The 16448-nt window shown below is 50.9% G+C and overlaps 3 protein-coding genes across 8 annotated transcripts in view; 1 reads left to right on the top strand and 2 right to left on the bottom strand.

Annotated features, from left to right (window-relative positions):
- SNED1 (sushi, nidogen and EGF like domains 1) overlaps positions 1-6598 on the top strand; it is a 48134-nt gene extending 41536 nt beyond the window's left edge. The window contains exons 27-31 of one of the 4 annotated variants that reach the window (XM_056807556.1): positions 49-165; positions 891-978; positions 2786-2872; positions 4009-4046; positions 4714-6598. In XM_056807556.1, coding sequence (XP_056663534.1) covers positions 49-165; positions 891-978; positions 2786-2872; positions 4009-4045 — 329 coding nt within the window. In that variant the 3' untranslated portion in view covers position 4046; positions 4714-6598. Of the gene's footprint in view, positions 1-48; positions 166-890; positions 1169-2785; positions 2873-4008; positions 4047-4713 lie in introns of those variants that run through there. The other 3 variants (XR_008914036.1, XR_008914035.1, XR_008914037.1) reach the window with 3 other exon arrangements.
- Positions 6599-7647: 1049 nt separating this feature from the next.
- On the bottom strand, positions 7648-10330 carry MTERF4 (mitochondrial transcription termination factor 4). The gene is made up of 4 exons (XM_056807557.1): positions 10103-10330; positions 9066-9453; positions 8547-8731; positions 7648-8224 (listed from the first exon to the last, which is right to left on the bottom strand). Exons 1-4 carry the CDS (start codon positions 10121-10123, stop codon positions 7874-7876), a joined length of 945 nt encoding a protein of 314 aa, XP_056663535.1. The 5' UTR covers positions 10124-10330; the 3' UTR covers positions 7648-7873.
- A 1382-nt stretch (positions 10331-11712) lies between these two features.
- PASK (PAS domain containing serine/threonine kinase) overlaps positions 11713-16448 on the bottom strand; it is a 96292-nt gene continuing 91556 nt past the window's right edge. For all 3 annotated transcript variants that reach the window (XM_007502410.3, XM_056808613.1, XM_056808614.1), the window contains 2 exons: positions 14718-14867; positions 11713-13782 (listed from right to left, as the gene is read on the bottom strand). In XM_007502410.3, the coding sequence (XP_007502472.2) occupies positions 13769-13782; positions 14718-14867 (164 nt within the window). In that variant the 3' untranslated portion in view covers positions 11713-13768. The remainder of the gene's footprint in view (positions 13783-14717; positions 14868-16448) is intronic.

Raw genomic sequence — 16448 nt, 5'->3', positions numbered from 1 at the left:
GCTAGGACGGGCCAGAAGGCTAACGGTTTGTGGCATTTTGGTTTCCAGATGACCACAGGAACTGCTCCGTAAATCCCTGCCAAAATGGGGGCACATGTGTGAGTGGGACGGACTCCTACAGCTGTGACTGCAGCCCTGGATTCAAAGGCAGACACTGTGAGCTTTGTAAGTGGGAGTCCAGCTTCTCCTCTCAGCCCGAGAGGCCTGCCTGTGGCCGGCCAAAGAACTGACCTTAAGCGTGACTGTTAGAACAGAAAGCTGCTCGGCTCTGGGGAAATGGTCCCTTCTCCGAATTACACCCAAGTGGGGAGGAGGAAAAGGAAGGGTTCCCATGCCAAGGGCCAGCTCCATGGTCTTCCTGGGTCCCCCAGCAAGTGCCGGAATGCCCAACAGAAGAGCCTGGGAACGGGGACTGCCTAAGGCTCCCCCGTGCATGAGGTCTGGCAGCAAGACCTCAAAAGTGGACTCCCAAGCACCAGTGGTGGGAGGAACACAGGGGAGCGGCGTTCCCTTCGATTGGCCCTTCTGAGGGGTAGAGACCAAAGAGGGCTCACAGAAAAGCAAAACTAGCTGGGTCTGGGGTTCCAGAAGCACCCCAAGAAAGAGGGCCTTGGGGCGCCATCCTGTGGGTCAGTGCCAGCCCAGAGACCAGAGCCCTGGTGGCTGGCCTCGGAGGACCCCGCTGCAGGCTTTGACGTAGCAATGATGGAGCCCCATCCGTCGTGCCTGCCTCCAGGAGGTCCCCTGAGCCCACAGCACGGCTCCCCTGTGGGGAGGCCATCGTGCCATCAGAGACGCCTGGGCGGGGAGGGGAGGGGAGCTAAAGCTTGCCCCACGTCCTGGGGCCTGACCCCGCTTCTTCTTTCCCTCCCTCCCTCCCTCCCCCATAGCCTGTAAGAAGGTGCCTCATTCCTGCACCCGCCTATACTCGGAGACAAAGTCCTTTCCCATCTGGGAGGGAGGAGTGTGCCACTACGTGTAAGTCACCTGGAGCCCTTTCGGGGATTCTCTCGCTGCTGCTTCACGAGGGGGAAACTGTGTAATTGAAAATCTGTCACCCCAAAAAGAACTACGTACCCGAGAGCCCACGTGCTGCCTGTAGCCGGAGGATAAAGGAGTGGGCGTTCCTGCTCCTCTTGGGCAGGAGGTAGAATCCGCGGTAATGGTGGTAAGGTGGGGATTTGGAAAATGGCTAGCCAGCCATGGGCAGGTGGTTTTTATTTTGTACCCTCTTCATTCCTTGATTTCTAATGATCATTTTAATAAACCTAAAAGATATTTTTGTTATTTGAGATCAAATTTCAAATTTTACAAGACCCAGGCACAGGGAAACTGTCACAGCCAGTGGGGCACTGGCCTTGGAATCAGTGGCCCGAGTTCAAATCCTCTCCTGGCCACCTGGGTCTCCTTGGCCAAATCTCGCCATTTGCTCTTGGCAACTCCAACTCCAAAATCGTCATTCTATCTACAATAAGGCACATGACTAATGAACAAGAGCAAAGTCAGCACTAGGCCCCTCAGCAATCAGACCTTCTCTCAGGCCTGCCTTGTGCCAACCTTGAAGTCACAAGCTCTGTCTGGGTGACCCTGGACAAGTCACCTTCCCCCATCCAAGTAAAATGAAGGACTAGCAGCAGATGACCTCCAAGGTCACTGGCAGCCTGAGATCTGCGATCCTCTGATCCTGAGGCCGGCAGGAACCCCTTTACAACTTGACACCCTTGGGTGACAGGAACAAGGGTTCCTCTCTAGCTCCTCCCTACAGCCAGCCAGCCAAACGGAGCATCAGGTTGAGGACATCTAGTCGACTGACAGGCTCTAAGTGCCAGGCCCCACGCAAAGGCAAAAGCATCATCCCAGCCTTCCCAGAGCTCCTGTCCTGGCGGAGAAACAACAATGTCCCTACTAGACCTGTGCAGATGGGAGGGAGGCTGGCAGGCAGGCCCTGTGGTGAGAAGGACCCAGAGAGGCCTCAGCTAGGAGCTGAAGGAGGCCAGGAAGTGCCAGGGAGGAAGGAGAGGACCCCAGGCCTGGAGTCCTGAGAGGGAGAGCCCATGGGAGGCCGGGGCAGCGGCCTCGTCCAGGCCGTGAAACGCCCTAGTCAGACCTACCCAATGTGCCACTTCTGCCCCCTGGCCCAGCTTCCTTGTAGCTGGGCCCACTGCAATGCCAAGGCCCAACTGGAGCCCAAGTTCAGTATAACTACAGGTATGGATGGGAGGAAAGTCTTGGAATCTTTGAGAATAATCCATCTCAATCTGAGCCAAGAAAAAGAATCAGAACAATGATTGCACCCCAACTGCCTTTTTTTTTTTTAATGAAATCTGAAGGAGAAAAAACACCCCGAGGAATGAGGCCGGAAGGGAGCACAGGCACCAAAAGGGTGTTCGGATGACTGCCTGGCTAGGTAGTACACACTTGGTGTTTAGCACTGAGTTAGAATCCAGTCTTGTCTTTGAACACTTGTTAGGTTTATTTGAATGGCTTTGGCAGTCAGTCAGCTGAAATCTTTTTTAATTCTTAAAGGATACTCATCTTCCTGTAGATTCAGTGACTCGATGTCAAAATCAGCATCCAGTCGGGTCAGCTCCCAGGCACCCCACACATACCTTCCTCACATGCCAGCCTCGGGTCGTTCCAAGTTACGGAGCCATGGGCCCTGCCCTGCTGAAGTCCGAAATCCAAACTGTTTTCCCCAGAGGGAGCTTTCAGGTGCCGAGTTTGCAGAGCAAAGGGGATCCCCTCACCCCAGAGCCCCTCCCTGACTCGTCTCTTTCAATGGCAGGTACAAGAGGATCTATAAAGTCCACCCAGACATCTGCTACAAGGAGAGCTGTGAGGGCACGACGACGACCAAGAAGACTCCCAACAGGTACTGCACACAGACTGGGCTTCCCTAGGATACCAAGGACCTGCCCAATGGGGCAGGTGGCCGGCAGAGCCAGGAGGCCCTCTGATCCAAGGGAGACCCAGCCCGGTATCAGCCAGACCCCTGCCTGAATAGCCCTAGGGTCTCTGACTAGAAAAGAATAGGAGTGACAAGGCCCTTCTGTGTACCAGCCAGGGAGGCCCTGGACCCTCTGTAAGGATAATTTTAGGGTTGTGACCTAATCTAAATTAATTTTGGTTGCCAGGGAATATCCCAAATAAAATACCCAAGTCAGCTGGAAATTTATGGTGATTTTAATTAATATAGAAGAAAGAAATTAAGGAGAAGGGAGAGGGAAAAGGTGTAGGATTTCTCCCACCTGGCCTGTGCCAAGGGGAAGATTAGAGGCTTTCTCTATGAGGATAGTGTTTGGAAGGTAATGGAGAAAGTATCAGCCTAAACTCCAAGAGAGCTCAGCTAAGATGCCTGAACCTGAACTAGCTACTCAGCTTCTTCCAGTATAGTATCAAGGAAAACTCACCGCCAAACCGGACAATAGCTGCCACCATGCCAAGATGCCGAAATGCTCAGTCAGCTGCCAGCCAGAGACCTCTCCACCGCCAACGAGGCCAGAGAGAGGAAGTAATGCAAAATATATAGACGGTTTTTATATCACTTTCCTGTGTCTCACATGTACCAATGATATCTTAGGCTTGACTTGGGACAGCCCAGGGGTCTGTCAGTCGTTTCTGATTTGTCATTTGCTAGCCCATGTCTGTCATAGGCCATCCTCCTAAATACTTAATCCCAAAGTATGGGTGTAGACATTCCTGATTTTGTTAGACTAAGTAGGGTGGAATAATCTGAACCTCCCAGTTTACATGGGGCAGCAGCTGAGCCAACAATAGAGCCCAGTGATCCCTTCAAGCTCCTCCACTTTGGAGCGGAAGTGGGTCATAAATATGGATCCTGGAACAATCAACATGCCCACTCATGCCAACTTTTTTGGAAAAGACCTAAAATAAGTCCCTGGTATTGGGTTTCACCCAGCTTCTGAAGTTCACTAGCCTACTCCACACCATCTAGAATCAGTAAACTCTAAAAACAAGTTTGTTTCATCGCTCTTTTCTCTATTTCAGAAAACAAGGCAACAGTCAAACAATGAAGAAGCCTTAAAGTAAGTAAGGGCTCTTTGGTCCAGCAGGACTATTCTCCTCCTGGGACCCCCCTCAATCACTGAATTGTTAAATACATTTCAGTAGAAGGCTCATATACAAATCATAGCCCTCAGGCTAGGTTCCCCCAAAGGCTGAGACTCCTTTTAGGCCTTTGGGAGACCACAGAAATATAGTTCTTCTGGACAGAAGTAGTGCTGACTTGGAGTCAGGAAGTCCTGGTTTCAAACCCCACCTCTTTATTAGCTGGGTGAGCCCTGGACAAGGGAGTGGGCTGCTGGCAATTGCCAAGATTTATCCACATATTTGACTTGAATCTAGCTCTAAGAGCCTATTTCCTCTTCCTCCAGTGGAGGGACAGATGTGAGAGTTTCTCTTCACCCTTCCATAGATCATTTCCTAAGTTCTGGTGGCCGGGGGTAGGTGCCAGTCTTTCTGATCAGAAATGGACCTTTCTAAACCAAAAAGTCCAGCTAGGGCATTGGTTCTGCTAACACTGCCTATAAGAGGCCCGAGTAGGTCTGTTCTTGATCATGAGAACTCCCAACTAAATGGCATCAAATGGAAAACCATTAGGAGAAATGAGGGGCTTTTATCTGGAAAGGGAGCTGAAATAATAAATGGAAACTAATTGAAAATTTTTCATGTCTTTTTCCCCCTCCCTTAAAGCATCCAGAACAATTGTAGTTTCACTTTATCAACTCTAAAGGCTTCTAACTCCCAGAAGATGAGATCTACTACCTGAGCTGAAAACTGACAGAGAGGAGAGGCACTTTACTAGAGGAAGCCCACACCTCTGCATGCTCCTCTCAAGCCTCTCTGGGATGTGCCGTCAGGCCCCAACCCCACGACAGCTGCCCCATTCTTTTGGGGACTCGGCCAGGGCCTCTTCAGTTTTTCTCATTTCAGACTGAATCTCTCCTCGGGGTCTGCATTCTTCCGAAGATCCCCATCACAAGTCTTTGGAATAATGTCATCGGCTAGTTTTCCACAATGGCTGAAGGCCATTCAGGACAGAGGTTTCCCCTAGAGCAGACCACCAGGGTCATGACTGTATTCAGCAGATCCTGGCTCACCAAGTTCAAATGGGACACGAATCTTCTCTCGGAGACCAACAAAACCAAAATGGAGAAGAAATGTTTAGCAACCTCCCAGCAGCATGAGCAGAGATGAATTTTCCCCAAACTGAATGGCAACTACAAGCATTGTTTAGTGCTACTTAACCTAACCCTTTTGGTGTCTCGTCCTATAATCTGAAGAGTATTTTTGTTCCTTGATCTTTTGCAGGTTAGTAGTCCATAGTATGGATTAGTGCCTCTTGGTATTTTGAAAGAAGAAATGTTAAACGATTAACACTATCTAGCTTAGAAACCTTTCTTGTCTACAAGAATTTCATATGGGCTTTCACGTGTGGACAAACTCAATCCTTCGAAAGCAGATTCGGTGTGGCCATTGGGGCCACGCTGGGCCAATGGATGAAAGGTCTGTCTGTATTGCTGAAGAAACTGAGTCATTCACCTAAACTGTTGAAAGCTTGGTCCTTCACCACACAGGACACACGATCACTCATGATGTTAACTTTTCGACACGTTTCAAAAGACCCTCCCTCAAAAAGCTGTTAAACCAAGGAGACCCGACATTATACTTAGAAACGTGGACATGACTTGAGCAACGCAGCCCACACAGAGCCCAAACCCCTTCTGAGCTTTCAGCTCACCAGGCCAGACAGGGAAGGGTGGAGGCAGTGCTGGAATTTGTTAGGGCTCTCAGACAGAGGCAAGAGGAGGAAATCAAGGATTCTCTTGTACCCTGTCATTTCCCTCTACACCTGCCAACTTCAGACTTCCATTTAGGAAGCAGAGGCAGCAGCAAGGATTTGGGCTGTTAGGACCCACACTACAGATTTCTCCTACCTGTCCCCAGGACCTGAGGATGCTAAGGGAGCTCATAACCCGTGCAGACTAGAAAGCATCCCTTGCCCCAAGACGTAGTCATACTGTAGAAGAGGATTTCTTTTGAAGGATTAGAATCTTGGTCTTTATATTATGAAAATAATATATGAGTATGTCTCAGGAAAAGCACACAGATATCATTAGCTATTTTCATAAGTGATAGGCATGCCAAGGAGATAAACTACACTAGATCTAATACCGTTCCAAAAGCTGTACCAAATATTTGCCACTCAAGAGACTGGCTGTAGTTTAGTGAAGAGTCAGAAAACCAAAGTGGCTAGAAAAGGGTCATTAATGTATAGATAACGGATTTTTTTTCAATCATACCGAGTTCTCAACAAGATCAAATGATGTCACTGGAAAAGCACTTGAGGGAAAAAGGACTTTCACCCTCATGTTAATAACTCCTGGAAACTCAGTGAATGAGAAAAATGTTCGACAAGAAGTTCTGAGCTGGCGATCTGGGCCCGACCGTGTGACCCATTCTTATCCATGTTTTACAGAAAAATGAAAACATCTACTGAAAAAGTTTTTCTAAATATAATATTGTGTTTTCATAGCAATTACATCTTTCAATTTGCCTTTAAAACGTTGTAAGCAAATCCGCCAACATTTTTTCCTTATGACTCATTCTGGATCTCCCATTCCTTCTGTGAAATCACTTGAAGGCCCCTTGCCTCTTCCGAAAAGGTCGTCACCTCACAGGGAGAGGGATAATATGGGATTAGGGTTCGCCGAGAGGGGCCAGGAATCCCTCCCTCCCCACCACTCCAAGGGGCATATTCCTGTGTCTGCCATGTGTTAAGTGCACTGAGAATGAACGGCCTGTAGATTGGGGAACCCCTTTAGCTCCTATTTCATGTAAAATCTCATCCAGATAAAAACATGCTCTAAAGAAACATCTCATTTGGAGTCCCAAAGATAAGGGGACACGATTATTCTTGGAATAGGGATCCAGGCTCCTCTTTAAAGCCAGCCGGGACGTGGCAGCGGGCTCGCTGGCGCTTGTCCCTGTCATCAAAGGAGACCCTCCACAACAAAAATGAAACTCTGTTTCTTGCAGGCCACATCACTAGCACAGTCTCCCCACACTGCCAGTCAAGTCCCCCCAACAAAACAAAATGGCGGCTGTAGCTAGGCTGTGCTGCAGCGAGGCTCTCTTGGGCTCCTCTCACTCTCTGGCCTTCTTTCCTCGCACCCAAACATAAACTTGAGGGAGAGGACAGTGATAACATGCCAGGACTAAATGTCCATCATGATCAGGTAGCGCGAATTGAACAGTGCGTCCCCACTTAGACCACATTCCAGGCTGGGCAGTGAGGGGGGTCCATAAAGAGGTCTCGCCATTTAATGGGAGCATCGGTCATCCCAGAACCTGGGGAATAATCCGTGTGAAGCCCGGAGCAGAGCCGGGCTTCCCTCCATCATGCCCTGGGCCGACACGAGCGCCATTTTTAGGGGAAGAACAAAGGACTCTGGGAGACGGCCAGCCACGCCGTGTCCCGAGTGTGATCTCCCTCCTTCCCCAGCTCACTGTCTCACCACGTTGACTGAAGGCCTTCTAGAACGAAGGGCAGACACTGTCTCCCCCCAGAAGCAGGGGCCGTTCCCCCAAGCTAGGAGAGCATTTCACATAGTCACAGGGCCAAAAGGGAGACCAAAGTGGGCTTTATTGTTTTTACACCCATGGTGCCGGGCCCAGCGGGCCCCTAAGCACCAGCCTCTCTGCTCTGGGCTGGCTCCTCCCAGATGAGGCCGGCTCCCTGCTCTAGGAGCTCGCCCAGGGTCTGGGTAAGTCCGTCTGTCTGTCAGCAATTCCAGGATCCCAAACGCCCCTCCTAGCGACCCTCCTCCCAAGGCGGGCGTCCGTCCAGCCTTTAGTCCTCCTCATCCCCAGAACTGTCGGCGTCCTCCAGGTCCGAATCGTCCTCGTCCGACGAGCCCCCGTCGCCCTCCTCCGCTTCCTCGCGGGCCAGGAGCTTCTTAAAGATCTGGAACTCCTCGGGAGACGAGCGGGCCGTGCTGGCCAGGAACTCCGCTTCGGGGACCCTCAGGATGGAGTTCAGGGAAGGGTTACAGATCTGGGTCTGCCCCTTCTTATCGGGGGTCTGGTAGCGGCCCAGGCGCTCCAAGAAGCCGTGCCTCTCCTTGATCTTGGCCATGGAGTACTGGAAGTACTTGGTCTTCACCAGGTCCGGCTGCTTTATTCCCATCCGGAAATAGGCGTACTGCAAGGCACGACAGACACGGGGAGGGCTCCAGCCGCCGGCGGGGGACTCGAGGGAAGAGCCCCGCCGGCCGCCATCTCCCTGCGCTCCAAGGGACGGGTGGACCAAGTGGGGAGGGAGAAGGTTCTGAGCTGCTCGAGCCCAGCCCAGGACGCCGCTGCTGCGGGGTGCAGGCCGGGGCAGCTCCCATTCAGGCCCCCTCGCCTTGCTCGCCTCGGAGCCCTCCCGGAGTCTGGCGGGGCTCCTGCCTTGGGGCAGCAGGCAGAGGCACCGGCCGCGCACCTCCCGGAGGCGCCCCTGGGCCCAGGCCGGCCGGCCTCACCTGGAACTTGTACTCCAGGGCCTCCGGCTCCTCCAGCAGCACTCGGGGGCACGTGTGCAGGATCTCGGTGACCTGCCGCCCGCTGAAGAGGCACCTGTCCCGGAGGACCGAGACGAGGCCGTCCAGGCGGCCCGAGCTCATGGTGAACACGTCCGGGCACCAGTGACACACGTGCTGCAAGTTCCCTGCGACAGGGGAGGAAGGGCCCCGGCAGGGCAGCGGGGAGGCTGAAGATGCCGGGCTCCCCCTCCCTCCCTCTCCTCCAGCAGAGCAGGGTGACCAGGCCTGGCTCGAGGGAGGGGCTAGTAGCATCCCCATTTTACAGAGGAGAAACCTGAGGCAGAGGGGGAGGGGCACGCAGCAAACAAGCCTGGCATCTACTCTGGCGAGCACTGGCTATCCTGAGGGCCCTCGGTTGGGATTCGGTGGGGGATGGGCAGCTCGGAGCGCAGGGCGAGCTCTCCTCACGGGGGGGGGGGGGGGGGGGGGGGGGGGGGGGGGGTTGCCGGGCCTCCTTACCTGCTCCGAGCCCCAGCTTCCGCAGGCGGCTGGCTCGGCTCTTCAGCTGGGCCCCCGACAGCTGCAGGATGCCAGGGTTCCTCCGCACCGCCTCACACACCGGCCCGGGGCTCAGGCCCAGCAGCAGCAGCTCCGACACCACAGCCCACACGTGGGGGGGCCTGACCCCCTGCCGGGCGCTCAGCAGCTGCGCCGTCTGAGTGGGGTCGAAGCCCGCGTCCAGCAGCCACCGCCGGGCCTCCGCCTCCTGCTGGCCCAGGAGGCCCCCCTCAGCGGGGCTCTCGGAGGAGCCTGGACTCGGGGCTTCTTCCCCGGCCCCTGGAAGGGAGGCCGTAGTTAGCAGGCGGCCAGGAGCCTGAAAGAGAGCCAGCTGCGGCCACCGGAACACCTGCAGGGGGACCCAGGGGGCCAGGCGGTCAGCAAGCCCCCAACTCCGGTCCTCGTCCGCCCCTCCGGGAGCCCCACGTTCGGGTCTCTGCGCCCTTTGGGGACACGCGCCACCCCGGGGCGCTGTCTGCGGGGGACCCGGGACCCTTGGGAGGTGGGGAAAGGAGGTTTAAACGCATAAGATATGGAGGAAAATCATGATCCTTGGGGGAGGGCTCGAGTTCGAATCCAGACGCCCTCCCCTCTACCTATGAAGCCACAGACCAGCCTCAACACGCCAAGTGCCCATTTTACGGATGAAGAAACTAAGGTCCATACGGGGATGTTTCCCAGGAATGGGTACAGGAGCCCCGGCCTCACCTTGTGGATAGATAAGAGCCCAGGAGAGGAATTGGCACTCCGCCAAGGGCCGGCCAAGCTGCCGCCTCCCGAGGTAGGGAGGGGGAAGAAAAGTGAGCCGGGCAGCGGCGCCCCGGAGCGCACCCGCACTACTAACTCCGGTCCCACGACCTTATACTGGAGTCTTGAACCCAAACTCGGTGGCTGGCCTAGGCGCTCCGACGCTGAGTAGCCTCGGGGCAGCGCCTCCCGCCCGAAGCCCCGGGTTCCCCTCCAGGTAGTAAGCCCTCGGCGGCGGAGGAGACACTGACCTGCCTACAAGAGGCTGCCATAACATCCGAGAGACCTGCACCGGTTCGTCGCTCCGCCGGACTTCTTCCGGTCCGTCGGCTTTCTCCGACCCCGGCGGAAACCAGCGCTCGGGACCAAAGTTCCGGTGCGGGTCTAGAGATAGCGCTGATGGAAGATGTTAGCGCCGGAAGGGGCGGGGCAGCGGGCCAGCGAGGGAGGAGCCCGCCCTCGTACGTAGGAAGAAGTTCCCAAGCCCTTGCCTTTCGGGTCTGATGACCCCCCCCCCCCCACGTGCACCCTAAGGTCTCCAGGAGGGGCGCAGGGCAGAGCTACTGGTCACTTGGAGTCCGGACTCCGGACCGCCCTCATCGTTCTATGTCATAACTAGGATGACCTGGGGTCCCACACCCTGATGGGGGAGCCGGGCACCCACTAGCCGTTCACGAACGCACATCCAGGGATCCTTTGGGGCTGGACCCCTTCCAATGGCAGTGCCGCCATACCTGTATCCTCCTGTCCCAGTTCCCAAAGCCTCAGCTGCCAGCTCTACTCCCGTCTAGGGTGGCTCAGCTGAGAGGTGATCTTCCAGCTGGAGCCCCTTCTCCACCTTTCTCTGGGTGGTCTCCCCCACCCGCAAATGTACCTCCGTGGGGGCGGGGACCCTCCATTTCACTCCCATTCGGGTTCCCGGGGCTCATTAGCACAGGGTTTGGCACACTGTGGGAGCCTGGGAACCCCATCTGGCCCAATGCCCGTGTGTGAATGGCCTGTAAGCTAACGTTACTTTTTCCAATATAAGTTTCCAATATGTTCTTGGTTTGACAGACAAACAACAGGCAGCTAGAGCGGTTTGCTGCCTCCTAATCTGCTCATGTGAAATCAAACCAAAAAGGTAGGCTGAGGCCACACCACAGTGCCAGCATCCACCCTGTATCCCCACACTAGGGGTTCCCATTTAGTGCAGGACGGGCAGGCTAATGGCACCTTCCGCCGTCAATAAGGACCTGACTGGGCCACGAACATGTCTCCCTTCTGTGCCAACAAGCATGTGCATGTGGCAGGAACTCCAAATTAGCTTCTGTGGCAGGGAAGCCGCCCACGTGGCCATCCTGCACGGGCTTGATTTGGGTCTTCTTGCTGTGATGACCAACTCTCAGTTCTCAGCCCTGGACACTGTCTCCACGTCATCAAGAGCTCAAAGCCCGGCTTGTTGGCATTCTGTAATCAGACCTTCGCAGCAAACAATCTGCAGTGACAAGCCTCTCACTGTAGTACTGGGGCAGTTTTCCGATTTAAGGCTCTCCGCTTTTGTGACCACAGTGACCCCTCACCTCTTGTGGGAGCTGTGATGGTTTATATCTATTTTAAGGCTTTGCAAACCCTTCCCACTCTCCTATACAACTTTTCCACACTCTTATACACATTTCATATGCTCTGAATGTATGGGCACAGTGTGGGAGAGCAAACCGCCCGAGCGCTGTGATTGGTCACCTTTCATTCCATCAGCCAATACTTTGCCATGTACAAGATCATGTGGGCAAGCTTGCCCAAGTGGTAGTGGTGTACTGCATTTCCATTGTGTGCAGTACAGTATTCATTCACAAAATCCCACAATATAGAGAAAACTCCATAACACAGAATTAGATATTTTTTAATCCCACAATACAGTGAAGCCGCCTTAAGTGAACTGCGATGTAGCGAGAGCCGATTATATTCTTAAATCTGACAGATCTTCAAATGAACTGATCAGTAAAGTTTCTGTACGAATGTAGTCAGGGTGCCAGTGACAAAAGAGAAGTCACAGCTGAAGAGTTCAACTTACGTAAAGACTGTTACATAATGAAGCAGTACGTGCAACTGAACTTTAGGGATATTTATCATTTATTACAGTGCTTGTCATTAGCCAGCTGAAAAGTAACTATTTCATGTCATAACTGGCTATTCATCTTTGTCAGCTGGTTATGTAGCTAAAAATAAAACATGAATTTCCATCTCTCAGCAAGAGAGCTGATGAAATTCGACCATTTTCCATTACATATTTTGGATGAGCAAGCATTTTCACTTTGTTTTTGTTTTACATTAAAATGCAGAAATAAATGCAATGTGGAATCAGATATAAGATAATGTTTGGCAACTAAGTGGCACCAAAGTGGATAGAGTACTGGCCTTGGAATTAGAACAATGGGTGTTCAAACCCAGCCCAAGAGATATGCTAACTGCATCTTGAGCTCCATTGCCTGGGAAATTGAGTTCTTTCCTTGGGGAATTTAGGGTACTGAACCAGAAATTGATACATTTTGGAGGCAAAGTGATAAGCATGATGCAGATTGCCAACACAAACTACATCCTCTGTCATCAGTATAAATATATGCCTTCTTAAACATTCCCAAAAACGCAAGGAAAATTTCACCCTGAACACATTGTCCTCCAGGTTCTAACTGCCAAGGTATTAAATTTTTCTTCTCCTTTTAACACGCATACATTTCTGCTATTAAGTTTTAATGAATTTTAATTATTTTCTCTTACAAAAAGTAACAAAGACATGGGCTTTGCATTCTTGGGGGTGACTTAGCCACATATTTGAAGAATACATTCTTGGACTACTTTAACCACTGGAATTCCTGAGCATTTAAAGGAAAAACAGGTTTATTTTTCAGTCCTACAGAAAGGAGAAGCTTAGAATATTCAGAAACGAATCAACCTTAAGAAGTAAATATAAGCCTCCTTCATGGCTGTGGTGGTGATGTTTTTAAAAATCAAAGCTCTTTTAAGCAGAAACCTAAAACTAAGGGTCTTAGACTAATTTTACCCAGGAAGACAATTTTAGCAAATGAATGGGAACTTTGTCAGGCAGAAAAATCCAAATGGCACCACCAATGAACATTTTCTGAAGGAAGAAGGGAGGTGGAATGGCATTTCTGAGTCACTGAGGGTTGTTGTTTCCATCACGGACCATCACATACTGCCCAGTTCATCAAAGAGTTACCATCGCCACCAACAGTTGTGTTGGTTCCTGAAGGTTCCAGCTACCCAGCTGTGTGCACAGCATGGTCTTCTTACCTTGGTCCGCAAAGTATCCCAGCCCTAATCCGGTACTGAAAGGAAAAAATACTAGGAATGGCCTGGTCAGTTTTGACCTAAAACTCTGTGGAATTCAAACATCTGCTTCCTGATGGGCTCCAACCACATGACATACACAAATACAAAAGAGGAGGAAGAAAAGAATACTAAGAACAAAGCAAAAATACGTCTAAAGTCCCTGACAAAAAAATCCTGGCACAATATCAAACTTTATGTATAATTTTTTCTTTTCAAATTCAAACATGGAAAAATTGAATATGAAAATAATTCCATAAACTCAGAGTATTCCTGTATCTCTGGATTGGGCATCTTGGGCATCAAGATCATCAGTAAAGGTCTAAAAGCCAAGTGTTTAAGAGGTTAACAGTCCCCCAAAGGGAAGTGTTCCGAAAGCACGGGGATGAAGACGACGAATGAGCCCGATGCTCTTCTTCAGCAGTAAAGATGCCAGAGACAGCACACAAGACGGGTGCCCCTCAGTGTCATCATCTCGATGCATGAATCGTTAGCATCAGCTCTCTAAAGTAAGAGATGACCAGTCTCCTTTGACATTTGGAGTTCCTATTACTAATTGTTTCATTCACTCTCTTCTCTCTCCTCTAGGACTAAATGCTACATTCTGCAATGAAAAGATAAGCATTATTAAATACACATAATTTCAAACACACCCTGCAAGTTAACAAAGTTGACAAAAGCGGAGACAATAAGAACTGGAGTTGCTATGGGGAGACAAGCACACTAACAGACTACATGGATTTCAATCTGATAGGATTCAAGAATACTATCTACACCGGGCACACTCTGTGACCCAGTGATTCCACTGCTGGGGGGAGGGGTCTGTGTGTATTCATCACGAGACTCTTCATGGCAGTAAAAAACAGAAGCAAAGTGAGTATCCATCCATCGAGATTGGCTGAAAAAACCGGGCTCAACGAATAGGAAGGAAGAGGATCCTAGTGAGGCATGCAGAGAAAGGCAGGAACATTTGGGTGACATAAATCAGAGGAAGCCTAGCAGAACTGGGCCCTCACGATGAACCACATGATAGAAAACTCCACCAAGAAGCCGACTGCCCCAGAGCAGGGAGCACAAACCCTGACCTCACGTCTCCCCACAGAGGGCAAGGCCAGTGTCCTGCACCATGCCACATGCAACTACTCCTCTCTGCATTTTTGCTCTCTCCTTCTTCTTCTTAGTCACAAGGGATGGTTCACATTGGGAAGAAGGGGACTTTTTTTCCCTAGAAGTGACAATGAGGTCAAGACAAAAGACATCGATAAAATACAACTTTTTAAACAGTTACAATTCATTATTACCTGCTCATCTCTACCTCAAACACAATTGTGCCGGGGGCTAAAATATGAGAGTTGTTGCTTCCAGTGAGAATTCTAGAGGACCCTCTGTGGGCATTCTTTAAAGCATGCCTGGCCTTGCCCCCGTCTCTGGAGAGCACCTCACCTTAATGGGAATCCACATCAGCTCCATCTGGGACTCGTTCGGAGCATCAGCCTGCTCCAGCAACACATGATCCCTGGGCCATGCCCTGCCTCTCACCTGATTCTATGGTTACGTGACACACTTCCTCCCAGGAATAGTTCGCCAAGTTCACAGGCTGGGTCACCCAAGTGTGCTGGATCACCAAGTCCAAGGTCAAGCGCTTTTCTGGTTGGGGGTGCAATAGCCCACAGAGAAGGTTCAAAAGCTCTAGGAAGGACAGAAGAGGATCACACTCAGAGCAAGGTTCTACCAGCAGGAAGCAAGACTTTCTAGAGGCCTCTGAGCCCTGTCCCATTTCTTAGAATGTCACTGATGCTGCAGGACTCAGTGGGTGCAGTGCAGGAGAGTCAGCAGCTGACCTGGACAGGGCAACGAGCCATATTTACAAGCTGAGGCTGCAAAGGGCAGAGTCAACCCACCCTTCTATTTTGGACAACGCAGCAAGGGGTGGTTTCTTTTGGGCTTCAAAAGATGAGCGATCTCCCTGGAACAGCCCTGTTTGCCTTTCGTCACCTATTCCAGACCCATCATCTATGAGCTGATCAAGGGCCTTCTCTTAGCTCGAGGCATCTCTTTGGCCTGCATAAGCTCCTGGACAGGGAGTCCCATATGTTTATCATCTTCTGTATAAGCATGACAAGAGGGTTTCTTTAGAACTGTTGGGATTGCAGGTAATAGTAACTAATAGCCATGGGCTCAGCTTTATTTGTATTTAATAGCTATTTTGGAAAGGCCACAACGGACCCTCAGTATCTTCACTATCATGTCATAATGGACTTGCTTTTACAAAACTAGATTGGGAAGCCCCAAGGGGCACTTCATAGTTCAAGCCATGTCATATGTGGTGAACGAGTATGTATTCACCCTCTCCTCTTTCCCCTTCCCTTTGTGACATGTTTCCATTTTATCTCCTCTTGGCCTTCATATTCCTACAGAGAACAACACTAATCTTGAAGTTCTGTCCTACTGCAGAAGGCACTTTAGCACCTCATTTAGAATAAAAGCTCTTCTTGGGGTGGCTGCTCCTAAGACTTGGTGCCCAGCAGAGATTTAGGTGAGATTTAGAAAATTCACACCCTCAGCTGTGAATCCTTTTGATGAAAACTTAACTTTCAGAAGGTGAGAAGGTTGATTCCACAAACACCATGAGCAGTGCTAGACAATTTGGAAACTGTGATTGGCCCCTGTGAGGAGGGGAAGGGACAAGGAGCCACCATAAAAGCAAGCCCTGAACTCCCTCAGAGAAGATTATCTTTGAGAAGACAGACTGAAGAGATTGTCTTCTGCAGATAGTCTTCTGATTGAGGGAGCTGGAGACTGTGGCTTGGATTGTGAGTTCGGAGCTCAACTTCAACTTCGAGTCCAACTCCTGGATTACTTCGTTGAGAGAGTGAAAGGCTGACTCCTTTCCTAGTTTCCTAAGAGAGTTTACATCTTGGAGGAGGCCATGTGGTTCCTCACCACCAGCCTTCTTGGTTGAGAGCTAATTAATCTCTGCCTGGATTAAGCAGACCCAGAGTAAACATTTAGGTTGATAGGAGAGATAACCTCTCTAACCTCTTCACATTTCTCTACTTTGTTTCCTCTCCATTTTGTAAATATTTGTAAACTTCTGACTCAAGATATAATGTTGGCGACCACATAATTTCATAAAATTATTGTCCAACCATTAAATTGAACCCTTACAAAAGCCAGGGATCAAGCTCAGCTAATGGTTTTATGGAACCTCCCAATGTGGAAGAAAGTCTGGAGAGAATGATGCCTCTATCAAACATGAGCAAAGAATTA

This window comes from Monodelphis domestica, chromosome 8, assembly GCF_027887165.1.
Source record: "Monodelphis domestica isolate mMonDom1 chromosome 8, mMonDom1.pri, whole genome shotgun sequence".
Taxonomy (NCBI): domain Eukaryota; kingdom Metazoa; phylum Chordata; class Mammalia; order Didelphimorphia; family Didelphidae; genus Monodelphis; species Monodelphis domestica.
Note: the sequence above shows the minus strand (reverse complement) of the source record. Positions and strands in the feature narration are given on the sequence as shown.